This window comes from Amphiprion ocellaris, chromosome 14 (assembly GCF_022539595.1).
Source record: "Amphiprion ocellaris isolate individual 3 ecotype Okinawa chromosome 14, ASM2253959v1, whole genome shotgun sequence".
Classification (NCBI taxonomy): domain Eukaryota; kingdom Metazoa; phylum Chordata; class Actinopteri; family Pomacentridae; genus Amphiprion; species Amphiprion ocellaris.
Window position 1 is genome coordinate 12,124,604 of NC_072779.1, and position 26,850 is coordinate 12,151,453.

Here is a 26,850-nt window from a genome sequence, read left to right on the forward strand (position 1 = left end):
GGGTTAATAAGGAGGCAGAGTGAATATGAAAAGGGAGGTGAGACAAACTCCCGAATGAGCATAAGTTGAAGGAAGAAGAATGGAAAAGGAAAAGAAGAGGAAAACAGGAAGGATGTTGCAATAGAACACACGTCCTCCCGGGAGACTTACACCCTAAGGGAATACTGTGATCACTGTTATGTATGTGTGCGTGTCGGTGTGTGCATGTGTGTGTCGCAGTAGGTGGTGTCTGTATGAACTATCTCACAGTTTATTTATGACGGCTCCCCGCTGGTGGTTACAGAGACGCAGAACAACCTGCTTGCAACTCAGTGCTTTTCTGTCTCACCAGCGTGCAGTCACTCACTTTTCATTCTCACAGATAAAGTGTGGGTGTTTACACAAAGCGTAGACCGATAGCTTCGAGCCTGGTTTAGGTAACACTTTCGGAAAATGGTTATAGATAGATAGATGCGCTTCATTGATCCTGCGAGAGACAAACGGGTTGTGAATGGGTTATGTTACAGCAGGGTCACCAACAGACTGAGAATACCGCTGAAATGAAAAGCAGCAACAATCTGTTATGTGCATAGTTGTGAACATCATACAATTGTTATTTAACCCTTTGAACTCCAGGTACTTTCTGGGTGCTTTGTTAAGCTCTAATTGCATTTTTATTCACCGTGAGCTCATAATTCGCTGCAATGTGAAGTATTGCATCTCGGTAGAAGCGGCACAACCATGGCTAGAACTGGAGAGGACTCATAAATGTCTTCTGTACAATATGACACAGTTATGCTATAAATAATAAATAATAGTCATAAATAATATAAATAGAAAATAATTAAGGTTGAATTTCTTTGATTACAACGTTTGTAATCAATACTCAAAATAAAATGCTGGCTCTACACATTGTACTACTTACATTTTCTTTTTTTTTTAAATTTTTTTCGCCTTTATTATGTATAGGACAGTGCAGAGAGAGAGACAGGAAATGTGGGTAGAAGAGTGGAGGAATGACATGCAGTAAATGATCATGGGCTGGATTCTAACCCATGACCACTGCATCAGAGACAATAGCACCTGTTTATGGGTTACGTGCTCACCCAGCAGAGCTATCTGGGCACCCTCTACTTACATTTTCTAATGTCCTGCCATATTGTCTCCTATCTGGTCTGTATAAACATCCTGCAGTTCAGTCCAGGTCAGAGCTCCTGAGTTTTTGTCACATATTAATCACAGCTGAGTCACTTGCGGCTCCACAACTGTACCCAGAAGCACACAGTTTTTAATTCTGTGTTGTTGTTGTTTTATTTTATTTTATTTTTTTTTACTACAAACAGTCTATTTTTGATGAATAACAAGGCATCCATCCATCAATTGCCTATAACTTATTATTTGCCCTCCACTTCATTGTGTGGAGGGCAAATAATGAGGAACGCAGCATAAAGTGATCTTGGTGAAATATTTCGATTTCAGGTTTGCATCTGGTCTGTTTTGTGACAGGCAAATGATTAGTTCAAGGACTGCTGAAAAAAGTTAATGTCTGTTTCTCTATAATTAAGGTGATTTAAAAAGAAAAAGAAAAAACATCCCTTTCAAACCCATCAGCGGTTTTTGGGGTTCAGTTATTATTAATATCTGCATAGTTACCAGGTTTTTGTCGTATCTCATAGTAGTTTAGTTTCTGTAATTGACTGTTATCTATTTTCAATCTGCAGGCCAGGTCACAGCTTTACCAGACATTATTCTAATAAAGTTAAAGCTGAAGTGACAGCTTAAGTTTCTATTTGCTCCCATATAAGCAAACAGCTACCTAGTTACACAGCCAACACTAACAGGGAACATTCACTACTTGTTAAATGGACGGTGAGTCTAAAAATCTTGTTATGCTCCCAATTTGGTCCAGTAACTACACATATTGGAACACATAAATAAATAAATATAGTAATGTGTTTATTCTTGTAACTCCCTTGTCTGGACATGAGACAGTAGCAAAAAAGAAATCCCAACAGAGCGATGGTTTAAAAAATAGTACTTTGAAGTACAGACAAACAGCCAGATTTGATCCCTTTCAGGTTTTGCTTTCTTATCTGTCTTTCTGTGTATTTCTGTCCAGTCAGTGTTAAGGATTTAGAGCAGGTGAGAGGTGGCCATTGAGTAATCAATTGGGAATACTTTGCTCACTGCATGGTGAAATGGAGGGACGAGAGAGTGGAATGAAAAGTGTTTTATGCAATTTCAATTTGACTTACACAACTGTTGTGTTGGTTGCCTGGTAACTGTAATACTCTGAGATACAAGTGCACAGAGTCCCTTTTCTTCGCTGCTTGTCTTCTTTCTCTCCATCGTTCTCCCTATAGCCACACATATTCAGCTGTTGCTACGAGTGAAGAGTTGTAAAAACGTATATGTTCTCTCCGTCTCCTTTTTTTTGCCTTTCTTTCTCAGAGATATGTCTGTTTTTTCAAATATTTTGACTCGGAGAGATCACAGAGCCACAGCTGTGACAGGGAATTCATACCTTGACAGCAGGGATGAAAGGCAGGGATAGAGCGAGGTCAGACTTTGCTGAGAGAATATTTCACAAAGCCATCAGTCTCATGTAGAAGACAGCATTGGTAGAGATGTGACATTCGCTGCCTTGTTTCCCTGTTGGGCTCCTCTCCCTCTTGACCAATGACACAGCGGCAAGGTGTGAAAATTGTGTCCATGTGTAATAGAGGAGCAGTATGCTTTGTGCTCACAAAAATTTCCCTCATATATGACTGTTTTTGCATTTTTTTCTCCATTCTCACTTGCCCCCTGTGGTGTGCCACTGAGTACACTGATGCTGAAGACCAAGAATTCCATATCTATCCCTTGAAATTCTGTTTTTCTCTTCACATTCTCACCTCTCCACTCCATCTTGCACCTTGGCAACTTGTGAAATAGCACTAACAAAGCATAATCATCTCCGTCAGCCACTGAAAATTGGCTATCAGGATTTAATGACACTCAAATATAAACAAAACAACGTCTATGTGAGAGTCCAAAGCGTGGTCAGACCTCCTAGCGGCCGGTTCACATCTCCAGGCCCGCTTTCAGGATTGCTTTTCGCTTCCACTCTGACATCGAATCCGAAATGCTACAGCGTATTAAAATTCTATATTTGTTATTTACAGGGAGAGCAGTTTATAAATCTCTAATCGAAAAGAAACCGCAATAATTTTTTATAACCTGCAGACTTGGCACCTGCAGTGAGATTCTCTTTGTTCTCCCTCTCTCATTCTTTTTCAGGCGCTGTCTCTTTGAGCTGTACATGTTTTCAGGCTCACTGGAGGCATTCCAATAGATCCATCAATTTGGCAAAGCAGTGTGTGTGAAGCATAAGAGTCATTCCCTCGGGATATGCACGCAAATACGCAGACACACACGTGCACACTAATAGATAATCTTTGTTGTTTATTTGGCTCTCCTCTGTGTTTTTACTGGCAGAATGTCTCCGGGGTGATGCTGGTGTGTTGTTTAGGTCCTCTGCGTTGTGGTTTTTATGCATTGCTATAGCGGCCTGTATGGTTTTCACCAAGCTCTGCATTTAATACACCCGTATCATGGCACATTCGCTGCTAGACAGCGGTCCTGTCGGTGCGTCTCTTCACTGATTACAGTGCTGTCTGTCACAGCGTAATACGATGGTGCACCAGTGTGTGCATGTGTGACTGTGGTCCTCACACACACATGTAAATCATTACTTCCGGTATGTCTTCATGAAACAATGTAGGCATCGAGCATACTTTTCCTTCAAAAAAAAAAAAAAAAAAGATAATCCACTGTAAAATCTGTAATTTCCCCTCGAAATCAAATGAAGCAGAGCAACACTGATGCAGCGACATGATATGTACAGTATGTCCATATCCTTACGGGTGTCTCAAGCTCATTAGAAAGTAGCAAGCTTCCCTGCACGATCCAGATGATGTGACATGGCTAATTAAAAGGTGCCACACTGTAAGGTCTCAATTTGCTGATGAGCTAAATCAGGACATTCTCTTTCAGGGCTGAGTGATCGGGATAAGAGGTGGGGGGGGCGGCGAGGGGGGGTTCAGGATTCGTGATTGACATTCAAGATAAAGACGATGCTGTTTCTGCATATATGCGACAGATTCAGACACGCTGTTCTTCCTGCAGCTATCTAATCGGTTGCCCTGTCTTCTGTCTTTGTCCTTTCCCTCTCTGTTTTCTGACATCTACCTGTCTTGCTGTCCGTCCACCCCCCTCTTTGTCTACTTGGGGACTCCAGTGATGGCTTCAAAAGGCAAAGTTCGAGGTGAGTCGCTGCTGCTGCTGCTGCTGCTGCTGCTGCTGCTGCTGCTGCTGCTGCTCCTCCTACTGCTGCTGCTTTCCTCGCTATTCCTCTAACTCTGTGTTACAAAACTAACATCATAAATAGGAATTTGCTATTTTATTTCAAAATTCATTGACTTAGATTTTAGTAGCTTGCTTGTATTCTCTTGGGGGGGTTTTTTGCACTGCTTTTCTCTTATTTCCAGTAGAGTCATATTGTAATTTGTGTAAGGCAGCTTTTTTTTAAGGGTCAGAGTGTTTTTTAACATTCTTGTCACACAGCAAATTAGAATTTCATTTCAGCTTTCAAATACACTTTTTGATTTAATGTGATTTTTGATGGGTTTTGGTAAATGCACAAAATTACAGTACGTATTAATTGCCCACTTGTCACTGCCCAAACAGTGGAAACATGGCTCAGTGGGAATTTTGAATGGTTTGTCGATGTTTAAAATTGCAGATCTACTACGCTTTAAAGCTTGTCTTAGTGTCAACATAGATTTTCAGACTTGCTAGTAAGGGATTTAAGCTCTTAAAAACTAAAAGGACAGTCTGATGTCATAAGATTAATGATCAAGTATTTAACGATGTGACATTGTCCTTTACCATTGCTGGGTAGTGGAAAGGTGGCAGTAGATTGCAAAGATCAAAATCTTCCCTGTCATTCTCTATGTCTGCAAGATGGCAGTGAGGACGGATTATAGATCAGAGAGACTCGGAGAGGAGAGGCAGAGTGTTTATTTGAGAGGAGATAACCTGATTTCATTCCGTGTGTTTCAGTAAATATGCTTCTGAAAAAACTAAGAATTTCGTCAACCATGATTATAATCTCCTTCTGTTTAGTTACCATCCTCGGCTAATGATTACAGACATGCAAAGCAGTCACTTCCTGAGCAGAGATGTGATCCTAAGTCAGATGAGAGGATTGGTATCTGCTAACAATGGCCCACCTAAGAAACCTGCTGTATGTACGGATTCAATTTCAATAAAGGATGACTGAACTGAATGCAGGCTTTTTAATCGTTGATGGATTTGATGCAATTATTATACATACTGTCGGCTTCTTAAACAATCATAATCTGAGCCAAATTTTGAAATAAAACTAGCTGATGTTGAAAATGCATAGTACTATGTAAAGATTTTGGGCACTTTAGATGATTAGATTAGGGCAGAGCCGATCAGTTCCAAATTTATTCCGCAGCAGGCAATGACCCAAAAAATACAGCCAGAACCAGAAAGAACAATCCTCAGCAGCAAGAAGAACAAGGAGTCCTGCAACAGATGGTGTGGCCCCCGCAGAGCCCTGATCTCGACATCATAAAGTCAAGCTGGAATTGAATGAATACCCAGAACCAATTGAAACAGCTTAAATCCGCAGAAGAACTAGGACAAGTTCTCCAAGTTGTTCAGAACGAGTGAATTAAAGCTGGTGCAGTTGGTGGTCGCACCAAATATTGATTCAGTTTTTCTGTTTACTGCACTCTGTTTGAAGTTAATTGATAAATAATGGTTCATTATTTGTGCGGCTTTATATTTTGTAAATAGTTTATCAGTATGAAAGGAACTCATGTAAATATCTTGATCAAAATCAAGAAGATCATCAAGAAAAAATGCCATCTAGTCAACAAACAAAACAATGTTATACTTTTTCCAATTATTTTCTGTTTTAAGAAAATCTATTCTTTTCTACACAAGTCAATCCATGGTTTGTTGTTCGTGAGCGCCCCTTTTATCCACGTGTTGCATCTTTCCTAGTGTTCCTGCTTGTATTTTAGAAGGTGATGCAACTGTTGCACCCCAGAAACAAACAATAGTAAACCAGGACTGTAAATACAAGTGCTCGAAGCAAGGTTTGTTTTTTTTCAAAACCTTACCTATCCTGGTGTCATAGATTTCGTACATTGTTTGTGCCAAAAAGAAGAAAAAAAAACTTTTTCTCCTTACAATACAATGCTCGGCAGTAGCTATAGTAGCAGCATCAACACTACATTTCCCCTCCACACATCAATCTAGTCTTTTCTCATTTTCCTGCTCCGTCTGAATTTGAATTAATTTAAACCACCTTGCTCCCGATCAGCATCCAGCTGCATGTGTCTGACTGTAACATCTTTGTCTCCCTCTTTTCTTTAAAGGCTACCTTAACCTGACTATCATCGTTTTCTATCTTACTGCGACAGTATAGGAAATCCATTGCACACTTAATAGGGGAACAGAAGGTGTGTAGATCAGAGTCAAGCACATGTCTCTGTCCTGCCTCTCTTACCCTTATAATGAGGCTATTGGTAGGAAAACATAACAAGCCAGATAAGATTCACGCTGATCAGTGGGCGGATAAAGGCTTAACTCACCTCAAAGTGTCGGTTCATCAGTATGTATGTGTGTGAGACGGAAGAACTGAGTGGCTGGTGACGGGTGGCTTTTGTAAATGTACATATAGTATAACATCAAGAGCATCTTCAAAACATGAGCTTTCTTGCCCTTCTACCTTTTTTTTCTTCATTCTTTCCTCTGGTAGAGGATTAAATCACAGTCATTTTTAGAAAATGTGACCACATATTGCCTAGGGACACGAATGAGCATGAGAAGGAAAAAACTGAGAGCACATGTGCAGCAGGTGTGTGCATGCAAAACACAAACGTACATTTAACCTGTGTCTTTAAAATTGTGCTAAATGTGAATTGATGCATGGTATTTGTCATCCATGATATTTGGCACTTAGAGTTCCTTATATCAAACACAAATATACACTGATGAGCCAAAACATTATGCACATCCACTAATGAAGTGATTAACTTTGATTATTTTGTAACAGCCATTAACTGTATGTACAAAAGGACAAGCGTTCTGTGATGTTACCCACAGGTTTTCTGAAGAGCGGTTTTGAAGCTCAGTGTGATGGCTTCAGCCGTATTGGCAGTCCCGAATTTGTTCAAAAAATGAGCTAAAAGTGGAGCTAAAATGAGTCATGCAAATGTCCCGGGGTCATGGACTGTTTAATGACAGCATCCACGTGTCACTCAAAGTGACCACATCCTTGCTTGTGCATAGCTTTAGCTCTTAAAACATTTTAAATGGGTGGGATATAAAGCATATCACCCATCATACAGGTTTCGTGAACAGACTGACTGGCTTTTTGGAGCCAACCTCAAGTGGCCATTCAGTGAACTGCAGTTTTTGGCCCTGGAGGTTGCCACATGGTACAAATGGTTTGTGTCAAAGTCTGGGATATAATGGATGGTAGATAAAGAGTCAGTTTTAATAGAATCACTGTGATATTGGATGCCCAATGCTAATTCATGCATGAGGAGAATGAAGGCTAAACCTGTGGAGGTATATTTGAGTATCCAATGGCTGATTTTCTGCATGCATAATATCTTTTCCAATCAAAACAAAGTTTTTTTGCCTTGCCTTTTGAACATTGGAAAATGTTTTTGGAGCTACAGTGTTTGTTATTAACCAGATAACTGTACAATAATAGCCTCTTTACTCAGTTTTCCTAATTTCTGTTGTTTGCCTTTTCTGTTGTCAATTTTGGCAACGTGGCCAAACCAATTTAGTACAATTTTTTGCATTAATCCCTTGATGTGCATTGGCCCGAAAAGCGTTCATTCAATAATTTCAAATGGTTAATACGTTTTTCAGAATGCTACAAACCCTGCAAAATGACTCTTTTCATTAACAGCATTGGATCCCTCTAGGACTATTGGATCTGCTGATAACATCTTGCTACCAGATAGTACAGTGCACTTTCAGAGGTCTTGTAGAGTCCATGCCTCAGCGGGTCAGAGCTGGTGGGGAGGTATGTGGAAGACCAAAAGCATATTCACCAGGTTGACACATCAGCGTATATACTGATATTGTGACACAAAACAACTACTATCTTTGGATTTTGGCATTTCTACTGCTAAGCTTTGTCTTACCTCTATTTAGAGGACAACCATGCTCGATGTTTTAGAACTACAGATGTCATAATGCTGTCAAGAATGTCAGCAGGAAGTAGTTTATTGCTTTGGGCTCAGTGAATTGTACTGCAAGCCACATCTGGATCCCTGTTTTTTCAGCCTACCTTTGTTAACATTTGACACATTGGCACAATTAAGTGTGTCAAGTCAACAGCAGCTCATGTTTGCAACCTATCAACAGCTGTCACTGGGTTATTTTGACCCTTAAAATTCTACAAACCGCAACTGAACTGAATTTACAAGGACCATATTTTTCTATGATTTCAAAGACCATTTATAGACATTGATCTGGGCAGAATAGTGACATTTTCAGTGAGTGTAACCACATCTAAAAATGTATCTATGCTCTATGTGTGTTGAGATTTGACTGAGTTATGGCTCTGAGACAGTGTGATTTTTGTGGAAAAATGCGGCATTTGGCCACTATGGGTTTTTAAATACCTCAACTGCATTTACTTGAGTTATGTGTCATAACAGCTGCAGTGGCATTCTGCCGAAGCCTCTTTCTCATTTCATCTCATGCAGCATTTTTGCCTCACGTCTCTCACAGTTTAAATTCCTCTGCGTCAAACCAGTGGTATTTTCTCGATTAGCCTATATATTCCTGCAGACTAAAATTCATTTATTTTTAACCACATTCTCTGGGAATGGTAGTGGGAAAAGGAGTATAAAGGGATAGCATGTCATTTTAAATACGCAGTCCACTCTCTCATCACTTTCAGTTGTCGCACACGTTGTGAGTTTCCGCACGTATTCCTTATGTTTTCAAATGTAATCATGCTTTGTTTGACCAGTCTGAGCTTAGCTTTGAGAGGAGATCTGCAGTGTCAACGCTGCCAATGTGAGCTTGGACTGGGAGTTGTGGTGAAAGAGCGTTGCAGCAAAGTGAGTCTGACATGAGCCAAATGATAAGAGCTGTTTTTAAAAGTAGCACTTTCTGCCCACTGAATCTTGCAGCTACCCCCTGGGGCGGAGAGCATTTCCCCCGATCACTCGTAAATGACAAGACATCACTGCACATTAGAAAATCACACTGTGTCATGTTGATTTGGGGAATTTGGGAATTTTTGGTGGCAGCAATGATTAGTCTGATTTCCCTCATGAATGCCACCCTAGCCTGCGATCATGCTGCTCTCACCCCATATGAAAGCATAAGAAATTAATTCCGTCCTGTGATAAAAAAAAAAAAAAAGAAGATGACATCTAGCGGTTTTTTTGTGTGTTTTTCTTTTACTCCACATAAGCTTGAGGAAAACACAATAAATCTGATTTCTTGGACCTTATGCTTTTGTGACATTTAATTTACAAAACCCACAAAGCCAGCAAGTGCGCCCTCTAATATTGCTTGGCCTTACATTTAAAAAGAAAATAGAGTGGAATATTCGAGGCTAGATATGCTGTCCTTTCTGAGCCTTCTGTGTCCTCGTAATGCTCCAAATTTACCAGCTGAAGCAGGGATCTTGCTATTTCTGAAAGGACTAAACTGAGAATAACATTTAGTGTATATTTCACTGTTCGCTTTAAGCCAGCACTTATCATTTGTTGTACACGCTGTCCACGCTTGCATATAGGATACACACAAGTCTCTATAGCACAAAGAGGTAAACACAAGTACACAGAGGGATGTGCTTTCACCTGTTTCCGTTTTATGCATGAATCAGGGCAGCATCATTGAAATGCCTGTTTCCCACATGTCTAGTTAACATTTCAGAAAACACAGCCATGTGGGAAACAGGTCCTCCATGGCTATAAAGTGCCGTTTAAGATATGGTTGTTTTGTTTCTGCATTTGCCTCTGTTGTTTTCGTCATTCTCTCTTTTCTTGCTTTCACTTATTTGTCAGAATATGTGCTTCTATGCTTGCCTAATTCTCTTTTGTGCTCAGCTTTTTCTGCTTTTGCCAGCTGGAAGAAAGCGGTGCATGAAGTATTTATGAAGGCCAGGTTTACCTCTGTCATAAAACCATGAGATGTCTGACCTTGACTCTGAAAAGATAGCGAGATCCCTGGCTATTCTGGACTGAGTAAGCTTGAACCCAGGCAGGTTATACACAGAGAATGGGCTGAGGTTTATATCTCTGCCCTTTAATTTGATGTGGCTGAATCAAGGGCAGGAATACCAGGCAAATTATATAAGCGTCTGGAGGCATATCTGCTCACCAATTTGAAATTAGTGTGTGGGTTTTTATAAATCTGATATATAGGCTTGGCTCCTGAAAAGCAACATTGCACAAAAGTTCAGCAGTGGCAGTTTTTCTTCAGCAACAAAAAAAAAAAAAAAAGAGAGAGATACTGCTGTGTGCTTTGGCATGTTTGTTTCTTGTAGTTCTTTGTACACACAAGAAGGCACGATCAGAAGAGAAAGTCTTCCTGGATGTTTGTCACTACTTTAACTATGTCTGTTAACACCGTTCACACCCCAGATGCTACTGAAAACATCTTCCCCCTCAAAAACAAGCCAAAAAACCCTCATGATTCCTACGATATTCTCCCCTCTCTCTCTCTCTCTCTCTCTCTGTGTCATGCCACAGTAAAACAACACGGAACTGCGTCATGAAGAAGTTGGTGATATTTTGTTGATCTGACTCCGAGGGCTGAGTTTGGACGTCAAGTTTGTGATGGCAGCACCAACAGCTGCCCAGTCTAATTACTGTATGTAAATGACAACAGCACTGCCATAGCCAGCCGCTCTGGTGCCGGATAATTAATTTCATATCTCCAGATCAGAAATGACTGTCCTGAGGTGGTTGTATGCCAGCGCTGAATACAAAGGTAGCTCCACCCTCTGCAGGGGTTGGATTCAATTTGCTCACAGCAGGAATCTTATCACTGTCAAAAGCGCGAGTTTGGATTGGAAATGCACACACTCGCACACATGCACGTACGCACCAAAATTAACATACAGTTCATTTGCAAACAGAAAAGGAACAAAGCGGGAAAATAGAGGGTTTAGTCACTTCAGTTACAAGAACCAGGAGGGAAAGCACCTCTGTAACCCAATTTATGGTCATTTACATAACAATATGTCAAACCTAGAGTTCAGTTTATCAAAGATAACTAAACTTGAATATCCTAATCAGGCATTATTTCCAATTCTCCCAGCTTGGTGTGTATAGATGGAAGATATAACACATTTTTATACCACATTTTATACCACATATGTAATTATGTTTCTAGTGTTTGCCATATGTTGTACATTATAGAAATGTCGTCAAAAATGTACGGAGAATGAGGACAAGTCACAAACTGGTATTCAGATAGTGTCTTTGGGAGGTATATTTGAATTTTTCACTTGCATTATAAAGTGTAACCGTGCCCCCATTCCAAAGAAAGTCAGTCTGTGTAAATTGCACAGTGTTTTTATTCCACCAGATTTCACTTACGCCTCTTTCAGAATACTTAAAAGGTAAATTCTCTCATACGCTTGTTTTAAAAAGCAGCTATATACACTTAGTGATTACCTTTTTTTTATAGGAACACGCAATTTAAGTTCATATTGAAGACTGGAGGCTTACTTTTCACGCCAGGTTTAACAGTGTTATGAAATGTTGATAAATCACGTTTGAGATGCAACATGGATTAGGGATGCATGTTCACAGAAGGCGTGAAGAAAGGTTATAGCAAAAAAGAGGAAGAAACAGCGCTGTGTGTACAACATGTTCTTGAGAAAAAGGAAGGAATTTGTGCTAAAAAAAAAAAAAAAAGTCACAGTGGGAGATAGAGTCCCAGAGCGAGGGCAGAGAGCGACGATGCACTTGTCTGATATGTTAACTTCTGTTCTAGGAAGTTACTAAAACAATTTTATGTTTATATTAGCGGCCGGAATTGGTTCTTTCCCAGGGAAAGAAATAAATGAAATAAACCTTCCTTCCTGGGGAATTGCAGTCCATTGGTATTTTTATCTAGTTCTTTTTTCAATATTTCGCCTAAGCACAAAACCAGCGAGGAGGCTGGAGAGTTTTTGCTCAAGGACGCTGTGGCAGGATACATGCCTGGTTGATGAATTCACACCAGCTCTTGAGATGTTCAAACTCTTAACCTTGTACTGTCTCTCCAATCACTAGGCCACCCTGCTGCCTGACAATCTGAGATTCACTCAGTCTGAAAACGTTGTGCACCCAGCTGTGTAGCCACCTGTGTAACCTTATAGACACTAACTGGTCATGGCAAAGCTGTCATGTTCCATGGAATCTTCTGCATATCATTCAGGGTCATCTTAGTGGGATTCATTTTCTACAGTAAGCCACTTGAGGTCAAGCTTGCAGTGTGAGAGTGTCTGAGAAAGCGCTTTTATGATTTAAAAAGTGTACTTTTTAACACAGGAATATGTGTTCATGATACCCTTATGCTTTGAACAGTTACAGTAATAATGCAGAAATCTTTCTCTAAGGCAATGCAAATCGAATTCACTAATAACGAATTACACTGACCTGCCTTATTTAATTGATATTTCTGGTGTATACAAGTTGGGTTTTATTCTTGTGATGTTGACCATTGTTCACTCTAGTAATACCACCAGTGTGCCTGCTAATTCCTCTGCAGTCCCATTAGAACTCCCACTCAAAAGCTTTAAGCAGTTCTTAGAAATGGATCACCCAACACTTAATTCTTTAAATTTCAAGCAGTCTCTGGGCGTTGTTTGCTCCTGACACCTTTTTATTCGCTTTAGGCTCATTTTTCACTGCACTATAAAGTCCTGCACCTCTATGAAAACAGTACAGCACTGACTAAGGGATTTTAAAAATGTATTTTGTGCAGTATGACATAGTTATATTACCATTAATTTAAAAAAAAGAAAAAAGCTAAAGTTGAACTAAAGTTCTTTGATTATGTATGTTCCAAAATTTAGGGAAAAAAATGTAAAGCTTTTCATGAAATAGTGGCTCTGCATAGTATAGATTATTTTTTTTTACTGCTTTCATTTTTAACTTGTTTCCATCCTTGTCTTCTCTCTGCTCTATTTATGCACAACCTGCAGTTCAGCAGAAAAGTTCCTGATTTTTTGTCTCCTAACTGTTGGCTGCAGCCAAGTCACTGATCACTTCACTGTTGCACCGTGAAGCATGGAATTTTTTGTTATTTTTACAGAATCTGGTATGTGCAAAAGGCTTTTAGGAAATTCTTAAATGAGATATGCAGAATATATTATTTTTGATTTAAAAAAATCACAAAATATTAATCTTAGATTTGTTCATCTTTTCTAATGAAACCATAAGTCACATATGATTAGTTCATGAATTGCGGAGAAAGAGAAAACCTGTTGATACATTCTGTTTTTGCAGTTTCTGGCTCTGATAAACAGTGTCTTTTGGCAGCTTTTTCAAAGCCAACATGCCTTTCAAACCCACCAGCAGGTTTTAGATTTCCGAGAGTTAAAAAGAAAGTTTTTTTTTTTAAAAAGCCAAGCCTTTGTGGAAGATACAACCAAGGAAAGCAAAACAAATTATGACCCAAAATGTGCTTTTCAAGTATCCACCAGCAACTTTCAGGCCCACGGACAGACACGTTATGAGTGTGCTAACTTTTGATTAGACCTACAGAAAATGTGGCAGCTAATCTGAACTATCTGTCTGACTGTCTGAGTGCTTCCTTGTTTGTTGTTGTACAATCATCATGTTGAGCTTTCTCCATAAATTACTTTGGTGAGTATTTTTCAACAGATAGAAATGAAAAAAATGCAAAACTAAGACCAGTGCTGTAATAAACCAGAATTATCCTTTAAATTTGCTGTAATGTGATCCCAAGTCTGCAATTATCAGTTGTGCTTGACTGGCTTTAAAGGTGACTCCACTAATCAAACCGGCGGACTTCCTCTATCCATTCTGTAATCCTGCATGCCCAGCCATACATCATAGCTCTACAGCTCAGTTGAGCTCCGGTCCTGGTGTAAAGGTCAGTAGCTCCAGGCTGTCCGTCTGCCTGCCTGAATCTCTCTTTTTCTCTGCTCCTTGAATGCCTAAATAAGAAAGGTTAGTAGACTGAGCTGTTCTTGCTTGAAAGGTCATGTAGGAGAAGAGACAGGAAGCACCCAGGATCTTCTTATATTCTTACCAGTACTATTTGTCCAGTAGTTTGCTTTTGCAAAAGGCATGTTGTGTCTGAACATAGTCTAGTGTGTCCTGTGAATATCTCTACTGACCACAAAGTTGTACTGTTTTGTGATAAGTTCTCGTTTAGCTGTTGTACTTTGTGTACAAATCCAAATTACAATGGGGAAAGTAGTCTGAGCGCCCCCTAAAAAATAAAGATTCAGCTCATCTAGGAAGTGTAAAAATAAGCTCTGATGTAGTGGCTTATAAGTCTGGCTGTGGGTTTGAAGGCCACAAATCCAATCTGTGTTGGTAATGTGTGGTAGATAAGAATCTGTGTCTTAAGTGCTGAGAACTTTTGTCTTTTTCCAATTCCAGCTGAATAAAGCAAAGTTAATTTTATTATGTCATTACTTTATAATGTCATGCAGATGAGCATTGTTGACCTAGCTTTGTCTTGGCATGTCAGTCAAGGTGGCGGGCAATTAAACTGACCCCACTCTCCATGAGAGATAGAGCACAATTGAGCAAAAGAAAGAAGGTAGGATCAAGATAAACTTTAAAGACTAGGGAGCCCCAGGAGACAGAGGGAATATGAAAATGAGAGACAAAGAAAGTGGAAATGTCACCCTTCAGGGATCAACTAGAGGAGGAAACGTGACAGAATTGAGTGGAATGGATGTGAAATGGAAAAGACAGAGCAAGAAACTGAAAATAGGAGAAAGAGTGGAGTTGAAGTGAGGGAAGGACCTAAATTTAGACATGGAAATCAGGAGAGAACAGCTGCCTCCTTCCCTCAGGAGATACATTTAAATCAGGTCTGGGTGGCCAGAGGGGAGGATGGAAGAACCTACTCCACTGGCCAATTAGGCGCACAGAATACTGCACTGTTCTAATATAACCATCATTGTGGCCCTTTTGGCCTTCACAGTCCCATCGGATGTGTAGCACCAGACACTGACGCAGGGCTTAGACAGAGGGATCCCCGGACTATTGTAAATTTATGTAGGCACAAGTACTAGAGTAGAGTAGGAGAGGAGAGGAATTCAAAAAGACACTTTGAAAGTTACATTTTTTTGTGTCTGTCCAAATAAATAAATTTACAGCAGAAATCGATATGAAAAGTGGCTATTCAGCTCTGCCATAATTGTGATATAAGAAATATTGGTTACAATCATATTTACAATACAGAGCAGTATGTACTATGTGTAGACACAGCAGACACACTTATATTCTAGCAGCAAATTATTTAGCTTCACAGCCATGTCCCAAAATACGCTGTCTCTTGTTGTGCAAACTTGTAGATGTTTTAGTTTTAGACATTCCATCAGTGACAGTCAGCACTTACAGCGTAAACCTAGTGGATTTAACTAAAATTAAAATCTATGGAAGGCTGAATTAAGGTTTTATTTCATTTTTGTGCTTGGTTTACCAGCAGTATTTCCTCAAGTATGTTCTTTTAACTATACCTGCTTTAATTGCTAGTTATATTATTCCTAACATTTTTGGGTCTATTATCCCACTCACTGTGATATATTTTTTTGTATTTGTTTTGTAATATTTTTGATCAGTTGCTTTATCCTATTTAAAAATTTAGAATGTGTATCTTGACAATTAAAGATTCTTCCCTTTATGAATTTATGATTTTAACATTTCTTCTGTTTGAGCTGATTTATTATAGGCTCTTTTTTATGTTGTGACTTGTGGAGTTATAGATCCACAAATGGGATGTTTGCCATCTTACGTTGTACATTCATATATACTTTAACACATATTATAGATGATTGTACTGTAAGCTGGTCTTGTTCAATCCAGTGGCCACAAAATGACATTCCTATACAACTAAACTGTATTCTCAATTCAGTTTTATGAAGAAAAAAAGAAGAATTCCTGCTGGATTACATTTGTTTGTGGCATATCACAAATACGTTTATAATCTAATAGAGTTTTTTTTTCTTTTTTACTGCTTCAGTGCTGCTCGCTTACAGCCAACCAATCATATATTAAATAGAGCAAGACTTATCACCCTAGTAACCCAGAAAACGGAGAAGGTGCTTTAAACATGTCGTGAAAGTGTCGTATTTTACCCCCTAACCATGACATTTTCCTCAACATAAACATGTAATTTTGGAGCCAAACCTTAACCAAACTTGAATCATGGAAAAATGTGTAACTAAGTGTGAAATTTTTAAAGTGGTTGTATTTTCCATCACATCAGGGATCACAAATTCAGTTTATTTAAGAATTGTATTGCAGTTCAGTTGTATAACCATGTTACTTTGTGGAGACAGGGTTGGCAGTAAAAGTCTGGATACATAAACCATGTTTTGGAAGCAGACATTCTTCCCTGGAGACACGTGTCATGCTTTGCCATTAAATCACTCAGATTTTATGTTTCCTTGTGCGTCAAAAGAAGATCATTTAGCAAACAAACTAGTCAATTACATTGTCAGATATGAGAGAAGAGTTGACAGCACAACAGCTAGGCATATCCCCCGAGTGTCTCCAGCTTCAGTGACATTTTGCAGTGCCACATCCACCGCGGTAACGAACCGAAATTATGTTGTGCAAAATCTCACCATTCGGTATGGCAGTTAACCATTAACTCCTCTTTGTGGCCAGCACAAAAGAAATAAAATGTATCACACTGGGCTGTACGTCGCCCCACTGTGTGAGTGAGAAAAATGAGGAAAAAGTAAGTGATTTAAAGAGAAGAAGTAATAAAGAGAGCGAGGGCAGGCGCAGGAGAACGGTAAATCGTTGGCAGATCATGCCTCATGCAAAACTTTCATGAATAAAACATATTCCTAGCCTCCCATAGCTCAGATCCATTTTTCCTCCGTTTCCCTCCTCTTCCCTCTCTATCTCTCACACGCATGATTAACCTCGGGAGGCCTTAATCAACACTGGAAATGACCCGTGCTCCTTGACTTACCTCTCTCTACCTCGCCTTCCCTCTTTCACCTCATCTTCTGTCCTCTCAGCACGTCATTCACCACAGGTTTCTCTGAGATGGGCTTTGCCTCACCCGCTAACCCAGTAGACAAACACTATTCGAGGGTTTGTTTATCTTACCTGTGCAATTATTAATTAACTGCTATACACAAAATACACGTATATTTATGTTTTTCTTTTCTTCAGTTTTTTCCTGATCCTTTCCTGGAGGGATGGTGGTTTAAGATGTGAGAGTTAGCCAGGGATAAATAGTCTTTCTTACCTAAGCTTTCATTCACACAGTTTTTAAAATCTGCCCTCTGGGGGATGGGAACACAGTTAGATTTATGGTTATTATTATTTACTTGCATGCTTGCTTCCTCAGCCTCCCTCACACACACACACACATATAAACACACTAAAACATACATACGTGCACATATATGTTGCAAAAGGAAGACACAACAGTGTGAGCTGTCCAGAGTTCTGGAAACTGACAGGCTGCTATTGACAAACCAGTTGCAAAAGCGACCTGTCCATGGTGCTGAAAGTAGCTCTGCTCAGCTTGGAGGTCACACAGAATTATATAACTCAGTGCATCTGTCTGTTTCTCCCACTGGATGCCGGCATTATGCACATCAACATCCACACATGCACGCTAGTCCACGGAGAGCAATTTTTAATTGGTCTTCCCTGTGTAGCTAAGGTGTCAGGGTTGGTACCGCAGGCTAAATGCCTCCTGTGTGTTCGATGTTAGGGTCTAATTTAGCACACAGTAGTGACTGGCCAGCCTGCCTGAACATTTGCTTTGTAATTAGGGTGTTGAGCCTTTTTTTCAAAGGCATAAACCAGATTTCTTTTCTTTGGCCTGCAGTGTGAGGAGCTGATTTACTCCTCCAGTGACAGAAAAGCACTTTCTTTATTTTATGAACATCTTTATATACCAACTGGGTAAAAATCAAATCACATTACTTCTCAATCTACTGTCGTAGTTTTTATTTTATATGAACGTCATTATGCCGAATTGAAATTTATCAAGCGAATTTAATTACCAAAGCAACCTTACAAATCAAGCAATCAAAAATGTGCCATCTGTCTCACTCTGTGTACCTCAGTGTCTTTTCTCTCTCTTCCTCCTGATGCATCCTCATCTCCTCTTTCTCTTCTGTGTCATGCTGCAGGTATCAGCGGCCAGTATCCTCTGGTTCAGAATGTGACTGTGACAGAGGGCGGGACGGCGAACCTGACCTGCCGTGTGGAGTACAATGACAACACCTCCCTCCAGTGGTCAAACCCGGCACAGCAGACCCTCTTTTTTGGGGACAAGAAAGGTGAGCTGGAGACACCAACACACCAGCTTTCACATGATACATGCAGTCTTTTTAAAGTATACCCCATGGTACGTTTGTGGTTCAAACAGAAATGCACAAAACAGGATTTTTCCTTTTTTTTAAGGTTGGAGAGCAACCAAATAAATAAATACCCTCCCTATCCCTATGTGTTTGTCAGTTGAATAAGCTGCTGTCTTTGTTGTGTCATAGCATCTGTCCCACATTTCACGTGTTACTGTTTTCCTGTCGGTGCTCTGTTTTCACAGCAAGTGCATTCACAGTACAGAGAAACAGATACACACATGCCCAGGCCTGTTTTTATAGCATCTTTAAAACCTTTCCTCTGGGAGATGCATAGTATATGGCTGTTTTATTTTTTTCCTTCTCTTTTTAACATTATCCTCCAACATCAGAGTCACCCACGCTCACAGACAAATACACAGACACTCTGTCACACAAGCACACCCCTCTGTGAAGGAGCACTTGATGGTCAGAATAGACATTACCAGCCCTGTTTCTGTTCTGTTTTTGCCTGGAACAGAATAACCAATGGTGAACGTTGCCTTCCATGAACAATTTGAGGGCTTCACTGTTTCTGTGTGTTTGTGCAAGTTACTGTGTGTATTTGGATAGTTAGAAAGTAGAAATGGTGCAAATTGGTTGGATTTCAAGATGAGGGTACAAGGAGTAGGCTACTGTAGTTAGACAGAGCAGCTTTGCAGTCAAAGATTAACATTTCCCAGCATCTCAAGAAGAAGCATGATCAGAGGAAACCTTGGCTCAGGTTCCAAAGAAAAAGAAAGTGTTGGATCTGTGAAATCTGTTTCTTTTATTTATTTTCTGTTGGCTCTCAATCTGAATTAACAAATCATACTGAAAAGTTTAAAACTGTTGTTCAGATCAAGTTAGAACATCAGAGCATCCCACACACCCTCAAAGTTAGCAATTCACCCTGCTGTGCAAGTGCCCTTCACTGCAGTTCTGTAGTACTTAGCTCGCACTGCCTCTAGCACATACGATAGAGTACATTATGAACTAAATTTCTGCTAAAAGAACAAGCCCAATCACCCCAGCCTTACATGGTGTACTATAATGGCCTTGTGTATAATTGATTATGTGAGAGCATTAAACTGATTACAGATATTCAAAGACCCATTTGCACATTTTGTTGTGTAGCCATTGGCAACTGGCTGTACCTTGCTGTGCACCTACTTAGCTATTTGGTGATGTATGATTTCCCACATCCAATGGGTTAGAGACCAAAATGAAGACCATGTAATGCTGGAGCATGTTCAGCATAACTACAGTGTAATTTTGTAGCACAAAAACATTGGCAGCAAAGGTTATGTTATGAGAATTGCCTGAATGTCGGACCCTGACAAAAACAATACAGACTTCCCTGGAAAGTGGAGATTTTCCAGTTCAGCACCTTAAACATGCCTAATGGGAAGGATTTCACTAATGTTTCTACTCAAAATAAGTCCACTTGTTACAATCTGTTTACTCAAAGTCTTTGTTCAAATGTGTGGATTTTGGTACATAAATTAACATAAAATGTCTTGAACTTCAATGCTGTCTTCTTTACAGTATTAGTATGCAGTGTAGTATATAAAGTGAGTAAATAGTATTTTCTAATGTAGGCCTTAAACAACCTCATCAACGTCGCAGCCCACTCCCAGAGACAAAACAGCCCGAGAATAATGCCATCTGCAAAAGACTCTGAGCTCTGTATAATAAACAGTTTATATACTGGAGATCAGCATAGTCCCACAGAGAAGTTCCTTCCATTAAATGAATGCAAACCCTTGTTATCTTTGCACACATTCACAGACTCAGTGATACACACACACACACACACACACACACACACACACACACACACACACACACACACACACACACACACACTTATACACACTAACAAGCATACTTGCGCAAGTCGTGGGTGTGGTAGGAAGCCACCAGCCTTTTAATGGCTAATAAGTACAAAGGGTTTATTCGTGACCTTTCACACCATCTTCAGTAAAGTCCCCATAAAGAGGATTCATGGGTGTTATTTTGTTGGTTCATGCCTGCTGAAATGATTGTGCCCTGCGCGTCTCTCAGCTGTATTAGTCGAGTGTAATAGAGTATGAATCACACTCTCTTGTAAGTGTCTGGATTAAGCACATATGGGATTTACACAGTCTTCTTCCATTATCCTGCTGCCCACTGGGCTTCTTGGTGCATTTGTGTAGTGATGCACCACACGTGCGAGTCTGTTTGTGCGTATGTACATGTCCGTGGCTGTGTTTGCATGTACTTTTGCATACAGTAAATGAATGTGTGCAGTTGCAAAGCATTTCCATTTTCAGCCATCCACGTTTTCACTTACCTTACTTTTTTTTTTCAGAAAGCAGCAGTAAAAAGCTGCATTGAACATCAAATTCAGCAGTTGATGTTCTCTGCAGGTTATTCCATATCACACCAGGGGTCGGGCTTGGGGGTCTATTTTATGGCATTTCCAGTGCAGGGCTGCGAGATTGGAAATGAAAAGCCAGCCAAGGACTCTCTTATTATCAGGAAAGCAAAGGAATAGTACTGAGGGCCCCCGATCCGTGTTGCTGTTTTGGGTTGGCTGTGTGTGTTTGTGTGCTCTGGGAGTTGTCTTGCTGAACGTGGCAAATTCAGATGCACATGCTGATGGGAGCGCTGAGATGGTGAGTGTTTCCAAAGTGCCACTGGCAGTGTGAGAAAGGAAAGATGTCTCAGCTGCAAATGCCTTTGAGCACAGTAGGTTTCAGATTAATTTTCCTTGCTGCCTGTTGGGAGGAAGAAGATGGGGATTAGGGTAAGCACACAGTTGCTCAAAAATGCAATCCGAACTCACCAACTTTATGCATAATTTGCTATTGTACTATTTGTTCAAAATATTGTTTTTCCTCCTGCACAAAAATATACGAAAAATTATTTGTATAAGATTCGCCATCTATATCGTTTGATGTTACAGAATTATTCCAAATATGTACTATTATGTGTTTCTGTAAGAAAAAGTCAGCCTCTTGTAGAAAAAATCAGCCTATCAAAGTTTTCCTTTGCAGTTTAATTGAAAAGAAAATGCAGATTTTTTTTTTTTTTTTTTACCTATACTGATTAGATTATTACAGACTTCTGTACACGTGCACATCTGTCCAAAAGTCAAAATGTTTGTTGTCTAATTCATCAGATAGCTGTTGTGTCATGTCACAAAGGAGTTTCACTTACTGTCTTTATTAAAGCCAGCCGCAGAGCATTAGCATAAACATATTTCTCTTTCAAAGACAAATGCGGCCACTGACTCTGTTACAGTCCTTTGAGTGGTGCCAGTTTCGCGGCTGTTGTTGTTTAATGTCAAGACTGAGACTCACCTGTAAGACGTTTAGCCGGATGAAAGGGACTCCTCTTGTCTCCCGTCCTCTCAAAGGTGCCGGCTGTGAAGACTTGTTTGAATTTCAAATAAGTCATTGTCCCAAAAGTAGCCAATTTTGTCCTTTCCATCACTTACCACTGAGGGACTTAAGCTGTGCTTTGACAGTGAGAGAGAGATGAGCACTGGGAAAGAGGGATTCTCTCTTTTATAAGATTCAAAAGAGGCTAATATCTCTGTACAAATTGCTCTTTTGGTTTCATGTAATTCAATACTTGATAATAGCTTTATTTCCTGGATGGAGAAATTTTGCAATGAAGCATAATTACAATTTATTCGTTATTCCCATACTAGAAAGAGCCTATGTATAATTACTTTCCAGGCTAAATTTGCAGGCCTATGTAGTGGACTCATCAGCGCTATGTGTGCGAGAACCGGCTAAGATATGACATTTAAATCAACTCAATATAGTTGTTGTAACTTCCCAACCCTTTTCCATACAGTTTCTTCTTTAACACCTACACTACCAGTCAAAAGTTTGGACACGCCTTCTCATTCAATGTTTTTTATTTAATTATTTTTATACATTGTAGATTAATACTGCAGACATCAAAATTATAAAAGAATGCATATGGAATTATGTTGTAAACAAAAAAGTGTTAATCTTCAATAGTAATCTACAGTGTAGAAAATAATACAAATGAATAAATTGTATTTTAAATTTCAACCTGCTACAGTCCAACCAATACTGGACTTTTGGAGAAAATTATGTTTGTTTATGTTCTAAGAATTGATTTTATAAAGTAGTTAGAAAATTCCCATGAAGACAAAGATTGACTCAGCACAAGCAGTCTGCTCAGCTGTGATGCCTACTCTGCTACATGTGCTGCAGATGGTACTGAATGGATTGTGAACAGTGGAGTTGAAGCTGTGCAAAAAATTACCTAACTTGCCTCAAGAATTTTTTTTCCATTATGTACTGTAAAACAAACAAACAAAAAAAATGTTGCAAGTGGGACAGCATATACACCAACACTGAAATATTTGTGACAGGCTGATAAAACCTCTAAAACCTGCAGCACACCCTTGATCCCTTTCTCTTCTTTTTAATTATCTGTCCACTCCTGCTTTCCAGAGTATGGCAGGATTGTGGTTTACCTGTCCTTACAGGAGTCATAAAGTATTTACCAACAGCACACATTTGGTAGAAGTAAATACATTATAGCTTTGTCTGTAATGTAACTAATGCAGCAGGCTATTGTACTAGCAGTTGTAAGAGAAAATGCCGTTGGTATTTCTCGAATAGGGCATCAGTAATTAGAAGCGCTACATTGAGATGCGAGTTATCTTGCTTTGAGAGAATCTGACTGCAACGGTGATGTTACTTGCACTGTGGTAGTGTGCTATTTCTCCAAGGTCACAAAATAAAACACTTTATTTCAAATTGATTGCATTTTTTCCAATCTTAACTCACCTCCTGACATCAGGAAATCATTTCTTGGCTGGTCAAGCATACACAATTACTGGCACCTCTTACCCCTGTTTACATTGTCTAATAATGTTTTCTTTGTCATTGCTGTTGCTACTGCCAGTATCATCTGCTTTTTAAAAGTATCATTTAAAAGTACTGTTATAACAAAACGTGATTTTGTCACTTCCAAACAGAACAAACATTTTTTCCATGTGACTGCTACAGATTCAGTTTATTTACCTCAATATTATTCGACACATGCAGTTATGCTGTTGAGTATATCTTTGTATATAACCAGTATAACAGTTTGACATTGAAATTAGCTTTGACACTATTTCTGCAAAATGTTTTATCGACGCTTTAAAATGTTGCCAGATGTAAATTTTAAAGCCACTTTTATGGTCTTGAGTTAGATTGGTCTCGGCTGCTGAAAAGAAAAAGTGGCCATGAAAAGGTCACAGTGTCTCTATAACTTTCAACTCTGTTTGAACTCAGTGAGTCTTCTGAGCCCAGTGCCACATGGCCAGTGGTGTAATGCAATTTCTCTTCTATGTGAAATACAAAGTGCATTCTGAAGAATGGCTCATTTTAAATGTCTGATTGCTGCAGGGGTTGTATTTACTTCTTTTCACGTTTAGTGCCCAAACCATAGCATAAAACTGTATCTGCAGTTTCTTGACATATATGTGAGCAATAATATTTTAATGTTGTTTGAAAAAATCCAACTGCCTTCTGAACCTGTGGTGGGCATTTCTGCTGTGCCATCTGCAGACTGATTGAATCTGCTTAAACATTAAGATTACTGTTATGGGTGAACAGCTAAGGGCCAACTGCTCCTTTTTAGGCCCCCAAGATGCTGAATATGAAACTGTTCGGGTCCTCAGATGTCAAATATTCAGCTGTCTGAATCAATTTGCTGGCTGTTTGTGGCTGTGTGTGCGTACGTATGAGTGTGCGTTTATAAGTACACATATACGTGTGTGCACGTGGAATGCCAACCATTGCACCTCCCCTGTACGACCATGAAAGCTTTGATGCATTCAGAGTATCTGTGCCTGAGCAATTTAGGGGATGTGCTTTTAAAAGTTTTCCAAAGTAAATAACAAAATAAGAAATGCCTGACAGACTTTTTATTAAACAGATAGCAGAACTTTCTCTCAAAACTTAATCTTAGCAGGAAAGTTAAACTTTTGAGACAGCTGTCTTTTTTTTTTTTTTCCTGGAAGAGTGCCTCTATGAAGCATCCTTTCATATCGGCCTGAAGATTGGTACGGTGTTCTGTCTGATAGAAAAAAACTTGACTGTAAATCTCCAAAGATCCCTAACAAGTCCCCTCTCTCCAAGACAAGGACCATAAAACATGAGAGGAAGAAAAAGAAGAAAAAGGAGACGGAATGTAGGCCTTGGTGGGATAAAGGAGAGGAATTAAGGAGGCATTTTATGAGAGCTTTCAGATGCAGTTATCACCTCTGAAAGACACAGGCAAACTTTTTTCCTGACCTTGAGCATTCTCATTCTTCCTTTTTCGTGTCACCTCTCTTTACACACATCTGTGTTTGAGTATAACATTCAGCTTCTGATTTTATAAAAAACATTAAATAAAAAGCCTGTTCTATTTATTTGTGTTCGCAATGTACTTAGTGGTGCAGACAGCTCCAATAATTAAAAGCAGAGATCTGTATAGTTGTCATTGTGTGTTGGCTGCAGATTAGAGAAACTGGTGTCAGACAAATGTCAGCTCTGTTTGTTCGACTGTAAAGCAGGTTGGGGTGACAAAGAGACTACATTGTCAAACGAAGCAACATTTCCAGCTCTTACTGACTTTAGTAGTAGAACCACTTATCATTTGCAGGGTGTCGAGAAAAATACCTGAGGCAAATGAGAATAATTAGCTCTCACTTAGTGGCAGGCTTATTCCTTCTTTCTTCCGGGGGAGAGTTGTAGAGTACAAGAGCTGGGAGTGAGGAAACACATTTTATAATAGACCTTGAAATTAAGAAATTTTTGACAGGAATTTTTAGCCTTGTCAAATGAGCTCAAAAAACATTGTCCATCTTCTTTCGAAGGCTGTATGGCATCATCTTGAATAATAGCTGTAGTGATTACCCCAGAAAAATATGTACCTCCGTATAGACCGAGGTACGTGTTCTTCTCCTCTTGAGCTGCAGGGGGAAAATGTATTCCACTGCAAAATACAATAGAGTTTATGGGCAGGAGCTGTCTCCTCACTGACCCCCTTCTCACAAGGACTTAATGAAGTCGGGCTGGCGAAGGTGTCCCACTGAACTCAGCATGGCAGGTAGAGACTGATGAAAGAAAATCATTCCTGTCACAGGAAAAAAATCTCCACAAGCCAATTACCGTGTGGAGTATGGCACATTTTACATTTTAAAAAGCCAGTTTGCCTCAGAAAGGTGTAACAGGTAATGGAGGTTGAGGAAACGGCTGAGATACAGAATATACATTAAGCTTTTCAATAAGCATTGCATTCTGGTGCGTTCTCTGTCTCCCTATCACTCCCTCACACACACATTCACACCGACAAATTCAAGTCCCCAGATGGGTTGTTGACAAGGAAAAGAGAAACAGCCACATCCAGACACAGGCAGCTGAATGTATATTCTGAAATTTGCACTTTTCTCATTATAAAACTGTGTCACTTGAATGAGCAAACACCTGCCAAGGTTCTATACTAATACATACTGTCCCTGCCTAGATGAAGGGACAGGAAGGGGGAAGGAGAGGAGACCATGTGCAAAGAAGGAGAGGAAAGGGCAGAAGGAAGGAGGTTAAAGGAAAAAAAGGAGATGAAGCGAAATGTGCAAACATGATAGGGTAAAAGGGAGTGAGTTTGGAGTCATGACTATTTGCGTATGCATGCACTCTGTAGGCCTATACAATAAACACATTCCTAATGCACAAATGTAATTACCATTCCTCTGCACACACATACACATACCCACACACATCATATTTCCTCACCTGCTGCTTTTAAAAATGGAAAACAGAAGCCACAGAAAAGTAGTAGATATGTGCGATATGTTGGTATATCCAGAGAGGTGACCAAGTAAAAGAAAAGAGTGAGGGGACGCAGTTATGTGGTGGGGCATTTTGTTGGTGTGGTTTGGGTCCACTTGGTCCTTTAGAGGGAAGGTTCAGGTATATCCCAAGTTATTCTGAGTATTCACCTTTCTTCTATAATGAAACATTTCCTATCCTGGTGGGAGTGGTTTCTTCCAGGATGGCAGTGCCCGTATCCATAGAGCTGAATGTATGGCCATTGCAGTCACCAGATCAACACCTAACTGAACACCTATAGGAGATTTTAGACTGACATGTCATAGTGCATGTCCACAGGGGTGTATTTGAACATGATGTCACTTTCTGCATTGGACACTTGATTGGCATATGACTAGGTATCATCATGATTGATAATTG

General features: G+C 39.7%; 1 protein-coding gene across 3 annotated transcripts in view; it reads left to right on the forward strand.

The window, feature by feature from the left end:
* cadm2a (cell adhesion molecule 2a) overlaps window positions 1-26,850 on the forward strand; it is a 205,666-nt gene that overhangs the window by 133,071 nt on the left and 45,745 nt on the right. For 2 of the 3 annotated variants that reach the window (XM_055017238.1, XM_055017240.1), the window contains exons 2-3: window positions 4,259-4,285; window positions 18,407-18,556. In XM_055017238.1, the coding sequence (XP_054873213.1) occupies window positions 4,259-4,285; window positions 18,407-18,556 (177 nt within the window). The remainder of the gene's footprint in view (window positions 1-4,258; window positions 4,286-18,406; window positions 18,557-26,850) is intronic. The other variant, XM_055017239.1, reaches the window with a different exon arrangement.